Raw genomic sequence first — 14150 nt, 5'->3', positions numbered from 1 at the left:
TTTGAGTCTCAGTTGCTCTCCTCTTGGGCTTTGTAGACAGTTCTGATGCCTTCTCTCTAAGGCTGCTACTGGCAGCTCAAAGCGAGCCGTGTGTTAAGAAGGCAGGCTTCTGACTACTGCACTGTACTGCTACTGCCAGAAGAGGAGCAGGGTTCTAAGCCATTGACCTCCTGGGGAGGAGACACTGAACCTGAATTGTTTCACTTCCAGCTGGGTTGCTGGATGCCTGAAGCCAATGTGTGGGCAGTGGGTTCAAGGGGGAGTTACCTTCAATAGCAGGAAATAGTTTCCTTCTAAGATGAATTAAAAGCAAAACATTAAACTTTCCCTTGACCCAGACACTCCCTCTAACTCCTGCCCCATCGCTAGCCTTCCCTTTCAGAGCAAAAATGCTTGCGCTAGTAGCCTTCTCTAATCATTCTGGTCACCTCCCGCGCTGTGCTAGCCTTGACTGATTTCAATCTGGGTTTTGCCCTGGCCACAGATGAGAAATCATTCTTCATCTATGTAACCACCTCCTCCTTTCTGCTGTTCAAGGCTGCCTCTCCCTCCTCATCTCCCAGACCTCAGAACAGCCTTTGACACAATGGACTGTTCCAGGCTATTTCATAGCTGTTCATTTCTCTCTTGGATCCCTTCTGTCATGGCTGCACTACTGTGTCTCAAGCTATGACAGCATCCCTGGGCCGAGGCAGCACCATTGGGGTAAAATTGGCCTTGTTGGGATGGCTCGGTGAGCTGTTGCTTTTCAATAGTGGCTGCGTCTTATGCATCAGGATCTCGCCTTTCATCCTTTAAACAGCTCCGTCTCTAGCTCTGCTGGTGGCAGAGACACCTTCAAGATGTGAAGAGTGACAGATGCAGCAGTGTCTGCCTGGGGCTGCTGGCAGCCTGAAACGGTTGCTCTCTGAGAGGGGTGAATTTAGCCATTCATCTCATTGCGGGGTCCACTCTGAACCCTTATGACAGTTTAAAAGCCAGCGTTGTGAACTCTTTCTCTGGTGAGCAGAGCATGTCAGAAGGGAGAGAGCTGATCATCTCTGCACAATCCACTGCGAATGGCATCTCATTGTGAGACCACAGGTTATTTTCTTTTATCTGATCCCTACACCTCCCACCTGATGGAATCCCCTGAGGTTCAGTCCTCTGCCTTCGGCTTTCCTTTACCGACCATCTCCCTTTTGGTGATCGTACTTCTACTTTTACCTTCACTGCCACACTTGAGGTGATACTTGGTTGTCCGTACAAAGGTGCTACTCACACTCCTCTGTCTGTCTTAACCGAATGTGGCTTTCTCTCAGCTCCATTCACCCGAATATCTTGAAAGAAGCCTGAGTATCCTGAAACACAGCCCCATGACCGCTCTCTTCTCAACATGGGCCTTTCATTGTCCATGACCGTGGCATCATTCCCAACCCTGAACTGTTCTCCTCCTGCATCTCGCATGTCAATCTGCCCCTGGCCACCTCTGCAGCATTGCCTGTATGCCCAACTGCCCCGCCGCTGCAGTCCTCAGCCACACTGTCATCTCCTGTGCCCGCCTGCTCCAGGCTGACTCCAGCGGGTACAGAATGCCCTAGCCTGCCTTCCCTCCTGCACAAAGAGGAAGGTGGGATTATCCCATCCTCCTTTAACACTAGCTCCCCACTCATTTCAGGAGCCAATTCAAAATTACTCTCCATGGATTTGTCCCTGGCTACTTCCTGGACCTTGTCTCTCTCTATTACTTTCTCTGCTATGTCTGCATCTCTAGCACCCGCCTTTTCCCCTGCAGCTTCTGCTCTCTGGAACAGACACCTCATCACCTTTGTGTTTTCCCCTCACACATCTGAAATAGTTCTTCTCCCTTGCCTGTGCTTTAGCTAGCTCCCTTCTACTAAATGCTTTAACTTAGTCATCCTAGGATGTCAGAGTACTCGGTTGTGTAATGTGTCCTGTATAGTTGCTGTGTTGTATTAAAGCATGCTGAGTTACATTCTGTACGAACTCAAATACTGCATGTCCTTTGAGTTCTGTGGGAGCCTGGCAGCTTGCTGCTGATTCCTGATTAGACCTAACTAAGCAGCAGGGTGTGCAAAGAAGAGACATACTAATAGACTGTACTGGTACAGTGCCGGCTATCTTCTCCTATGGAGTGAAGAGGGTAACTACCATGCATCTGTTGCAAGCATAAACCACAGGTGATAAAATGATGTCTTCTGTAAATGAGCATGTTTACACTATACCTGCCGTGAAACATAAGCCGCTTGGATTTGTCATGTAATATACTGATGTATCATTAGCTTGTTCACCTGTGACTTGGGATCTCCTCTTCCAGGTTCCTAAGCTGTTACCTGCTCTTCTGTGTCCAGAAGAACCATTGGTTCATGTGTCCGCTCAAGTCATGGACAGAGGCCTGGTGAGTGACTGTTCCTGCAGAATGTGTGAGGGGAGGTGGAACTATCTGCTATGCCTTAATTTCAAGAGCTGCCTCTTGTAATTCAACTTCTGTCTCAAAAATGTAGCCGAGGTTCTAAAGCACTGAGCTGAGATATGACTGAACGCAAAATAAAATGTCCTGAATGTGTATTCTCTTTCAGCTGCGTATTCTAAATACTACTGAGTCAAACAGAGTAATGGAAAACAACCCAAAACACCCACATGTCCTTGTCCATCAGTTCCTGCCCTTCAGTCTTTATTCATTAAAAACATGTTTTACTGTTTGTACTCTACTGTTTGATACTATACAAATTTTACCCAAAACCACTGCAGCGTCTTGTCCCCCAGCAGGCCGATGTGAGGTTTGGCAGATGATGATAGACAATCCGTTGGCTTTCCAAAGGCTAGCAAGCTTAGCGGGGTTTAGTATTTTAGTGCTGGCTCTTAGCTAAAGTATTTTAGCTGAATCCCAGCCCTAAACCCCTATGCTTTGGGCCCACTTTGGTGAGCTCTGAACTCACACAAATAGTCACACTGACTTAAATAGGACTACTCACATAGGTCCTTGCCTTCATGTCTAAGAGTTATACAGCTGGGGCCCTGTGTACTGAAGTCTTCCTGAGCTGGGAGGCTTGGGGAAACTGGCCAGCTGTCTGTTTGGGGCAGGGCCGGCTCCAGGCACCAGCCCACCAAGCATGTGCTTGGGGCAGCGCCTGGAGGGGGGCGGCGTGGCGGGGCGCTCCGGCCGGTCAGGGAGAGCGGAGAGCCCCGGCCGGGCTCGCCTCCCGGCACTCCGGCCGGTCGGGGATTGCGGGCCCGTGGCCGGGCTCGGCGCCCTCCCCTGCCGCGCTGGGGGAAGGCGGGGGGGCGGCGGGTGGCTTTTTTGCCTAGGGCGGCAAAAAAGTCAGAGCCGGCCCTGGTTTGGGGAATGGTCACCAGGCTGTGCTCAGTCAGGGGATCCTGTTGAGCTGGCCACCTCAATTTATCCAAACCCTGGAATCTGTAGAGGTCTTAGGTGTTCTCCAAGACATTCAAGGTCCTGCTTTGTATGTATTCAAGGTTAATATCTTATCCCTCTGCCACTTCCTGTATTCCCCATTCTTCTTTTTTTTTTTTGATGCAGTATTGCTCTGTGACTGCCTATTTCAACACACGGCTTGTCTCCGGGAACATTTAGCTTGCAGCAAGCTGGGGTGTGAATTTCCCCCGCACTAGCCTGTCGCTCACTAAGTATCCATGTAGACCCTGCTGCCGCACACTAACAGTTCCCTACTGTGCTTTGATCTAGTCCCATTTCAAAGCGGGATAGATCAAAGCGCACTACAGGGTCCACACGGACACTCAGGGCAGGTCTACACTAACCCCCCAATTCGAACTAAGGTACGCAACTTCAGCTACGTGAATAACGTAGTTGAAGTTCAAAGTACCTTAGTTCGAACTTACCTCCGTCCAGACACGGCAGGCAGGCTCCCCCGTCGACTTCGCGTACTCCTCTCGCCGAGCTGGAGTACCGCAGTCGACGGCGAGCACTTCCAGGTTCGACTTATCGCGTCCAGACAAGACGCGATAAGTCGAACCCAGAAGTTCGATTTGCTTGCCGCCGAACTAACGGGTAAGTGTAGACCTACCCTTAGTGTGTGAGGGCTTCCTGCAAACTAAGTGTTCATGGAGACAAGTCCATAGATTATTCTTTTAAATCTGCACCCTACAGATCGTACAGCATGCTTTAGACATGTCCACCAGGCCTCACCCACACGTACTCACTTCTTTGAGGTATATGCTTTACTTCCAAAACTGCATACTGGGGAAAAGATCTTCCCCTTAATCAAGAGTAAGATAGTTAACCTATGAAGGGTCACTTTTAAGTGGTGGTCTCATCTACGAACAAAGTCATCATAGATTCATAGATTCTAGGACTGGAAGGGACCTCGAGAGGTCATCGAGTCCAGTCCCCTGCCCGCATGGCAGGACCAAATACTGTCTAGACCATCCCTGATAGACATTTATCTAACCTACTCTTAAATATCTCCAGAGATGGAGATTCCACAACCTCCCTAGGCAATTTATTCCAGTGATTAACCACCCTGACAGTTAGGAACTTTTTCCTAATGTCCAACCTAGACCTCCCTTGCTGCAGTTTAAGCCCATTGCTTCTTGTTCTATCCTTAGAGGCTAAGGTGAACAAGTTTTCTCCCTCCTCCTTATGACACCCTTTTAGATACCTGAAAACTGCTATCATGTCCCCTCTCAGTCTTCTCTTTTCCAAACTAAACAAACCCAATTCTTTCAGCCTTCCTTCATAGGTCATGTTCTCAAGACCTTTAATCATTCTTGTTGCTCTTCTCTGGACCCTTTCCAATTTCTCCACATCTTTCTTGAAATGCGGTGCCCAGACCTGGACACAATACTCCAGCTGAGGCCTAACCAGAGCAGAGTAGAGCGGAAGAATGACTTCTCGTGTCTTGCTCACAACACACCTGTTAATACATCCCAGAATCATGTTTGCTTTTTTTGCAACAGCATCGCACTGTTGACTCATATTTAGCTTGTGGTCCACTATAACCCCTAGATCCCTTTCTGCCGTACTCCTTCCTAGACAGTCTCTTCCCATTCTGTATGTGTGAAACTGATTTTTTCTTCCTAAGTGGAGCACTTTGCATTTGTCTTTGTTAAACTTCATCCTGTTTAACTCAGACCATTTCTCCAATTTGTCCAGATCATTTTGAATTATGACCCTGTCCTCCAAAGCAGTTGCAATCCCTCCCAGTTTGGTATCATCCGCAAACTTAATAAGCGTACTTTCTATGCCAATATCTAAGTTGTTAATGAAGATATTGAACAGAACCAGCTTTCAAGCTGCCTTCTACTTTCAAATTCTCAACGAGTTCCTCCCTATTTGTTAAAATCAAGTCTAGAACAGCTTCCCCCCTAGTAGCTTTTTCAACCTTCTGAAATAAAAAGTTGTCTGCAATGCAGTCCAAGAATTTGTTGGATAGTCTGTGCCCCGCTGTATTATTTTCCCAACATATATCTGGATAGTTGAAGTCCCCCATCACCACCAAATCTTGGGCTTTGGATGATTTTGTTAGTTGTTTAAAAAAAGCCTCATCCACCTCTTCCACCTGGTTAGGTGGCCTGTAGTAGACTCCTAGCATGACATCACCCTTGTTTTTTACCCCTTTTAGCCTAACCCAGAGACTCTCAACACTTCCATCTCCTATGTCCATCTCTACCTCAGTCCAAGTGTGTACATTTTTAATATACAAGGTAACACCTCCTCCCTTTTCCCCCTGTCTATCCTTCCTGAGCAAGCTGTACCCATCCACACCAACATTCCAATCATGTGTATTATCCCACCAAGTTTCAGTGATGCCAACAATGTCATAGTTGTATTTATTTATTAGCACTTCCAGTTCTTCCTGCTTATTACCCATACTTCTCGCATTTGTATATAGGCATCTAAGATACTGGTTTGATCTTTCCTCCCAGTTTTGTCCTGACCCTCCTTTCTCTCTGCCAATATAGCCCACACTCCCTCTCGTTTCCGACCCATCTCCCAGGTCTCCATGTTCCCCACTTACCTGCGGGCTTTGCTCCCCTGTCCCCGTCGAACCTAGTTTAAAGCCCTCCTCACTAGGTTAGCCAGTCTGTGTCCAAATAGGGTCTTTCCCGTCCTCGAAAGGTGAACGCCATCTCTGCCTAGCAGTCCTTCCTCAAATAGCATCCCGTGGTCTAGGAAGCCAAAGCCCTCCTGGCGACACCATCTTCGCAGCCAGGCATTCACCTCCATGATGCATCTGTCTCTGCCCGAGCCCCTACCTTTGACAGGAAGAATCGAAGAAAATACCACCTGCGCTCCAAACTCCTTCACCCGTACTCCCAGAGCCCTGTAGTCACTCTTGATCCGCTCAGTGTCACACCTCGCAGTATCATTTGTGCCCACATGGATGAGTAGCATGGGGTAGTAGTCAGAGGGCTGGATAATCCTTGACAATGCCTCCGTAACGTCTCGGATACGGGCTCCCGGCAGGCAGCATACCTCCCGAGATGAAATGTCAGGGCGACAGATGGGCGCCTCCGTCCCCCTCAGCAGAGAGTCTCCGACCACCACTACCCTACGTTTCCTATTCGCAGTGGTGGCAGCAGACCTCCCAGCCTTAGGGGTACAAGGCTTCTCCTCCTTTACTGTAGGGGGTGATGCCTTCTTTCCTGTATCAAGAAGAGCATAACCGTTACCTATTACCACAGCGGGAGGGTTCGGAGCAGGGGTGGAGCACTGCCTGCTGCCAGAAGTAACCAGCTGCCAGTGTCCACCCTGAGCCATCTCCTCCTCCACCAGTGGTGTATCAGCAGTCCTGTGTACTGGGACAGCTACCTCAGCTGTCTCCACATGGACACTGTCCAGGAATTGCTCGTGGATTCGGATGCTTCTCAACCTAGCCACCTCCTCCTGTAGCTCTCCCACCTGCTGCCTGAGAGATTCCACCAGCAGGCACCTTTCACATTGGATGGTCCCCCCAGCCTGGATATCAGTAAGTGGAAATTGCAAGTTACAGTCTCTGCAAAACCACACCAGGATCTGGGTAGAAGCATTCATGCTCAGGCGCTCTGTCTGGCTACAGGCGCAGGTGGAGGAGACAGAAGCAGTGCTGGCACAGGTGTTGCGGGTCTTCCTAACCATCGTAAGCCTCCCTCTGTCAAACTCCCGTCTGCAGCCCCCTGTCTGCTGAAAGGGTTGTTTAAGCAAGAAGTTTTAGGTTTTAAGGGGAATAAAGGGAAAACAGATAGAACCGGCAAGGGACCCGCGCCCCTTCCCACTCCCCTTGCGAAACTCCCTGTTCGCAAAAGCTCCCTGGTCGCTTGTGCGCTGCTTTATAAAGCCCTGGCCTGTATGAATGCCCCGCCCACTGATTAAGGCTCAGCCAATTACCAGAGGCTTCTAGCTTTCAAACCTTCCTTTGAAGCTCACAGCTTCCAACTGCCAGCCACAGTACACGGTCCTTCAAACAAACAACCAAACAAACAGACTGACAAACACAAGCTCAGCACACAGCAAGTAACCCCCAAACACAAACAAACACACACTACAGACAGTCACTTACCCCAAAAGGGTGCTGTATTGCTCCTCCTTCACCTGGAGAACTCCCTTGCGAAACTCCCTGTTAGCAGCCCCTGTTTGCATCATTCACTCCTGGTTATGCTGTAGGTTTATGAGAGAAGCACTGTACAGATGAGATCTTTGTTTTAGTTAACACGATAAAAAATAATTTCTTACCCTTAACTGTGCTCTAGACTGAGAAGACATTACAAGCCTTTGGGTAGTTTGAATTTTGATGTTTGCTAGGTTTTTTGAAGATGCAAAATACGTTGACGCCAGTAACTGTGGAAGTGTCTTGTGTGGGCACAAGTAAACAAGGCCTATCACTGACCTATAGCTTGTATTATTCATGGTCAAAAAAACCATGACCATGACCGCCTCTGCACACTACGCAGTGTGCAGAGGCGGTCAAAAAAGCAAACAGGATGTTAGGAATCATTAAAAAGGGGATAGAGAATAAGACTGAGAATATATTATTGCCCTTATATAAATCCATGGTTCGCCCACATCTCGAATACTGTGTACAGATGTGGTCTCCTCACCTCAAAAAAGATATTCTAGCACTAGAAAAGGTTCAGAAAAGAGCAACTAAAATGATTAAGGGTTTAGAGAGGGTCCCATATGAGGAAAGATTAAAGAGGCTAGGACTCTTCAGTTTGGAAAAGAGAAGACTAAGGGGGGACATGATAGAGGTGTATAAAATCATGAGTGATGTTGAGAAAGTGGATAAGGAAAAGTTATTTACTTATTCCCATAATACAAGAACTAGGGGTCACCAAAAGAAATTAATAGGCAGCAGGTTTAAAACAAATAAAAGGAAGTTCTTCTTCACGCAGCGCACAGTCAACTTGTGGAACTCCTTACCTGAGGAGGTTGTGAAGGCTAGGACTATAACAATGTTTAAAAGAGGACTGGATAAATTCATGGTGGCTAAGTCCATAAATGGCTATTAGCCAGGATGGGTAAGAATGGTGTCCCTAGCCTCTGTTCGTCAGAGGATGGAGATGGATGGCAGGAGAGAGATCACTTGATCATTGCCTGTTAGGTTCACTCCCTCTGGGGCACCTGGCATTGGCCACTGTCGGTAGACAGATACTGGGCTAGATGGACCTTTGGTCTGACCCAGTACGGCCTTTCTTATGTTCTTATGTTCTTATGGTGTCTAGGTATATGGAGAATAGTCATGGGTTTTTTGATAGAGATCCTATATGAAGAACATTGACTTTGGGGATAACTTAATATACAGCCATGGTGGTTTGACTAAGTTTCCACTCTGTTCCTCTCTAGGTTGGATCTGACAGCATCATTGGTTCATCCACGCAGGTTGGAGAGAAGACATCCATTAAACACTCCATCATCGGCTCCACATGCACCATAAAAGACAGAGTTAAAATAACTAACTGCATCATCATGAACTCTGTCACAATCGAGGAAGGGTATGTTACTTCTCTGTATCTCCCTGTCCTAAGCTGCTTGTTTCCCTCTTGTAGAAAGGCACTGGGTTGCTGGCTGGCCTGTGAAAGGCTCCTGGGCCATGGCAGTTGGTCTCAGGAAGAAGTTAGTTTCTCATCTCCTGTGGGATGTAAGAATGAATCAGAAATAAGTTTTGTGTAATATCAGTAGGACGCTAATAACAAGGGAGAGAGTTAACTAGAGGGGTCCAGATGGGGAGGATTAATTCCATCCCATCCTTCTGGAGAGCCTGTTATCTGCACAACTTATTTTAAGTCATATAGATGGAATGGATTCACTCGTCTGTATGAGGTTACGTGGAATCCTTCCAGTACTGAAGGCTTATTTTAATGGCTTAGACTTTAAGATTTTTGGTATAAATATCTGCATACTCCTATAAAGCTGCTGATTTTAAAAAATTCCACATTTACCAATAAAAATCTTCCTACGGCCTTGGTATTTTGAGAGCCTCCACTGACATTCTCTTAGGTCTTTTCATTGTCATCTTAAATCTTTACATTAGCATTACAGTTGCTGGAAAACAGGGCAAATAAATAAGCTTTCCCAAAAGGAAATCTGTCATCCGGTAGAGGTTCCTTGTGTAGGAGACCCTAGCTAATGAAGGGGTATCCACACAAACAGTCACCACTGATACTTGGATGTTTAAAAATGAGACCTCCTCTGTCTTGACACCATTAAAATTCTAGCTGGTCACTATGGCAGGATAGAAGCAGACTCGTTAACTCGTTAGCCTCATTAATTTGTTAGCCTGGCATGCTGGAAGGGCTTGCAAACTGTAAAAGATTAAACCAATAAAAATGAACAGTTTTGAAGCTAGTTGATCTTTCATCCTGCCTCAGTGCTTCCCAAACCTGGAAAATCAGTCATTACTTGCAATGTCCTCTTCATGAGAGGATCTGCTTTGCAGATCGGAAGAAGAATCAGCCCAGTCATCAAATGATTCCCAGACTTATCTTCCACAGATTCCCCCTGCCCCCCAATACACACACGTTCTGGGGCTCCTGTTCTCTCATGTATCGGGGGGTAGCCGTGTTAGTCTGTATCTACAAAAACAACAAGGAGTCTGGTGGCACCTTAAAGACTAACAGATTTATTTGGGCATAAGCTTTTGTGGGTAAAAACCTCACTTCTTCAGATGCATCTGAAGAAGTGAGGTTTTTACCCACGAAAGCTTATGCCCAAATAAATCTGTTAGCCTTTAAGGTGCCACCAGACTCCTTGTTGTTTTTGTTCTCTCATGAGGGTCTTTGAGAAGTGATCTAGGTGCATGTAAACATTGCTTTGTATGATGTGTGTTATATATTCAGGGAGGAGCTCGCTCTGCTCCTAGTCTCCAAGGTAGATGATATTTATCCCACTTGTTTCTGTTGTGCTACTGAAACATCCCTTGACTCTTCAGTGAGGGGAAAATGACTAACCAGTTGCTGCCTGAAAGTTCCCACCTCCTCTTACAAGCCGGCTTCCTATGGGTGTCAGTGGAAAAGAAACTGCTCATTAGAGTCTATACAGGCCTTTATTAATTCCCTGCTCCTTCATGCCATGAGGTTTGCTGAGGGTCCTTGTGGGAGAAGTCAAACCCTTAAAAAATGCCAAGTTGGCTCTCACAGTCACATGCTTGAAAACAAAAAACCAAAGGATGTTGGGTCGGTGGAGAATACTACTGTTACAGAGCTAAATTACAGGTAAGTAAGTATGGTACATCACTGCCAGGCATTTAGCCTTTAATAGAAATACACAGTAATTTCAAGCACATCATAAATCAGAATTCCTTGGTGTGTAGATAATAGCTGGTCTCCAGTTCACTTGTAAATGGCTCCAGTATGGCAGTCTCACAGAATTCGCCGTCCTCTAAGTACCAGGAAATACTCTGATTTGACAACGAGCTACGCTGTTGTCTTGATTAATCGATTGGTACCACAGGCATTCTGGCAGGGTTTTGCATACGAGGTAAGCCGCTCTACGGTGAAATCACAAAGGGGGCTAAATGTATAAATAGGTAGCTAACAAAAGTAGCTAACAAAATCCGCATGTGTTCCTCTGTATTGAATATACAGCAATGTTCTGTTCTAAACCCTCAATAGGGATTGTTATCAGAATAATCATTATTCAGAGTGTGCCTTTCAGTATGTTCAAATATTGATTTGAAAGCAAAATACCATCGTGGGCACACTGGTTTTGTTTTCTGACTAACCTCCTCCTCCTCGCCATTATTGTAACAAAGCCAGTGCAGTCGCTCTCAGCAATCAGTCTTGCTCCAAACCGTAGCAACAGCCTTGATAGTTCCAAAAGTCCATCAACCAGAAGAGTCTCAGTGCCTTTTCTCTGTGTGGAATGTACATTATACACTATAAAGGTTTGTTTCAAAGTGCAACATGGTTCATATTGTATGTGATAAGCTTGTGTAAATATTGTGCTGATACCTTATTCCTGTATCACATTATGTAAATCTCTTGGGTTTGCTGGTGTGGGAAGCCTCTGGTGAACATCTAGGAAGGTCTGGAAATGTATCTGGAACCTGAGTTTTGGTAAGAGAAACCTTACTCATAACTTAATGAAAAGGAAAAATGACTGCTGTTATTTCGACCTTCATGTCTTTCAAATCCTTAATCACAGCTGGTGGATTTTTTTGTGTGTGTGTGTGTGTGATGTGTCCATGGCTGTAGCATCTGGATGCAGCACATAGATTAACTTTGCTGATGGTGTTTTAAACTACCCCCAATAGACAGCTCCCCTCCACAAACAGCTTCCCTATCTCTCGTGCTTCAAACATCTATAAGTAACCCAGCAATCATCCCAGAAAGGGCTTGCTAAAATGATGTCTTGCACTGTGGGCAGAAAATCAGTAAACTCTGGCTCTTCCGTACCAGCAGAGGGAATGATTTTCTCACATGGGGACCATCCAGTGACAATGTTCTGTCTCCAGTCCCCCAAAGCTGTGCTAATGAGTTCCAGTAGAAGTGCCACAGCATATCGAAGCCATGTTGGTGTTGCATAGGAAGAGAGGCAGTCCTAAGGCAAGCCAGCTCCATCACCAGGTAGGTTTTTAGATATTAGACATGACACCTTTGAATTGCACCTTGAAGTAGATGGATGTGCTGTTTATAGAACACAGGTATATTGTTGCAAAGTTTGTATCAAGGAAAGGAGAGAGAGCTAACTTAGCTAACCAAAAGATGTAAAAGTCAAGTGAGCCACTGCTGCTCCTTGGGAATCCAAGAGCTGATGGGTGCCCCAAAGTAGCCCAACATTCTGAGCCTATCGGCAAGGTGTGTTGATACTCTAGGGACACGTGTCACTGCCCTTGGCAATACCTTTTCTTGCTTCCCCTTGCCAACCGGTCTTCACCACTCACATTTCTGGATTGAACCTCTGCTAGTTCATTTTTTCCCTGGTTCAGATCTTTGCCAGGTATAGGGAAAGCAGAGAAGCCGCCCCCATCTGAATCGGATTGAAAGGTAATGTAGAATGATCCCTAGATATTACAGTGATGGTTGTCTTAGAAATACAAAAGAAAAACAGATGAGTGTTGTCAACATTTTGGTGGCACTGCAGCCCAAAATACTTCAGTCTAACGGTTCCATGTGCCTGCTGAACTGGAGCTGAGAGAGAGGCCCTGTATGAGAAGTCCTTTAAGGCTGCTGAGCAACTACTCCATACTACCCACTGAGGCCTATCAGAAAGAAGGGAGAAGAGTTACCGAAAACCAAGCCCATGCACCCTACCTGGTCTCTTGGGCTCGTCAGCAACAGCTCATGATCCGCCAAATCAAGAGCTACCGGAAAAGCTCAGAAAGTCAACATGCATACCCAAACTTGTGGGCTGGATCAACTGGTGACAGCAATTCAGTCCCCGTGTTATGGCCAGTCCTGACATCGGAGTGTTAGGGATCTAGAGAAGTCGGAGTGATTTAGATCAACCCGGAGCCGCCTCACTGTGACCTTTCTAATAACTTTGCCCGAAAAGGAATGTTTATGGCAGCGCACTCATGGCAAGAGCACAATCACCAAAGGGTGGTTTCTTGAGCAAGGGCCTAGTCAGCATTTGGTTAAGGGATATTGCCCTCCTTGAAGGAACCATTCATGATCCCTGTCAGTGAAGGAGGTACAAACCTTCCAGCATCCATGGGCACCTGGCTCCATCTTGCCGGTTAGCGCAGTAATAGCCCATCTGGGGGTGAAGCCAGAGGCACTCCGAAGAACCTGCATGAACGCTGTAGAGTCTGGTTACAGTGTTTGAGGCCAACCTCAGAGGCTTTGATTCACTAAATAAAGTGCAAGGGAGGCCAGGAGGTTTTTCTCTGAAACTCCTGGGCACCATCACCTTGCACTTCCACGAGATAGTGCAAATGGTGGTGATTACAGTGCGAATCCAAGATGCTGTAGGAACTGCTGCGTTTCCTGATATTTAAGGATTCACAAAATTCCATTTCCCAACCAAAGAGAGTTTTTTGGAAGCCTCCTCGTGAAATTTAACACCAGCTCTTGGAGACGGGTAAATAGCTTCCATGGGAGCAGATGGGACTGTCACAAGGTGCATCCTCATAAAACTGGATTGACGTTCTGAGGTTTTGGTTAGCTAGTCATGCAAAAAACTGAGGTAATCACCTGGATGATACTTCCAGACTGAGGCAACTTCTTCCAAAAGAAATAAACCGAGGAATTTTGGGCCCTGTTGTACAGCGGCATCTTCATACTGTTTTCAGATTTCGATCAATTTCTCCATTGATGATTTACATAGATCGGTCCGGCAGACCAAAAGCAGTTTTATTGTGGAATCTTCAGAAGAAAGCAGGCGTAGTACGAAGTTATTCTGTAACCTGGCTCTTGTTAAATGATTTGGGTGGACATGAATCCCTGTCCATAAGAGATTACAAAAGGATTAAAGAAGTTAATAATGTAGGGGAAATAATCAGCAGTTCCTCCTTAATGTGTTTCCCACTGCACAGCTAATTCTTCCATCAGTTAGACAATAAAATAACAAATATTACATATGTGCTGAATGATGGACATGCTTGACCACGTTTGGAGAGACGGGCAGCTGAAAGCTGCTAGAGGAGGTAATTCATAGAACAGTGCAAGCGCTGAGAGATGCTGAGTGCCCAGGTGACATGCTGCAGCATGGAAAATGTTCTTGTTCCCTCTGGACAGCTCCCTGGAGCTCA

At 46.4% G+C, this 14150-nt stretch overlaps 1 protein-coding gene across 3 annotated transcripts in view; it reads left to right on the top strand.

The window, feature by feature from the left end:
- EIF2B3 (eukaryotic translation initiation factor 2B subunit gamma) overlaps positions 1 to 14150 on the top strand; it is a 149826-nt gene that overhangs the window by 110224 nt on the left and 25452 nt on the right. For all 3 annotated transcript variants that reach the window (XM_065409141.1, XM_065409142.1, XM_065409143.1), the window contains 2 exons: positions 2318 to 2398; positions 8804 to 8952. In XM_065409141.1, coding sequence (XP_065265213.1) covers positions 2318 to 2398; positions 8804 to 8952 — 230 coding nt within the window. The remainder of the gene's footprint in view (positions 1 to 2317; positions 2399 to 8803; positions 8953 to 14150) is intronic.

This window comes from Emys orbicularis, chromosome 8 (genome assembly GCF_028017835.1).
Source record: "Emys orbicularis isolate rEmyOrb1 chromosome 8, rEmyOrb1.hap1, whole genome shotgun sequence".
NCBI lineage: Eukaryota > Metazoa > Chordata > Testudines > Emydidae > Emys > Emys orbicularis.
Note: the sequence above shows the minus strand (reverse complement) of the source record. Positions and strands in the feature narration are given on the sequence as shown.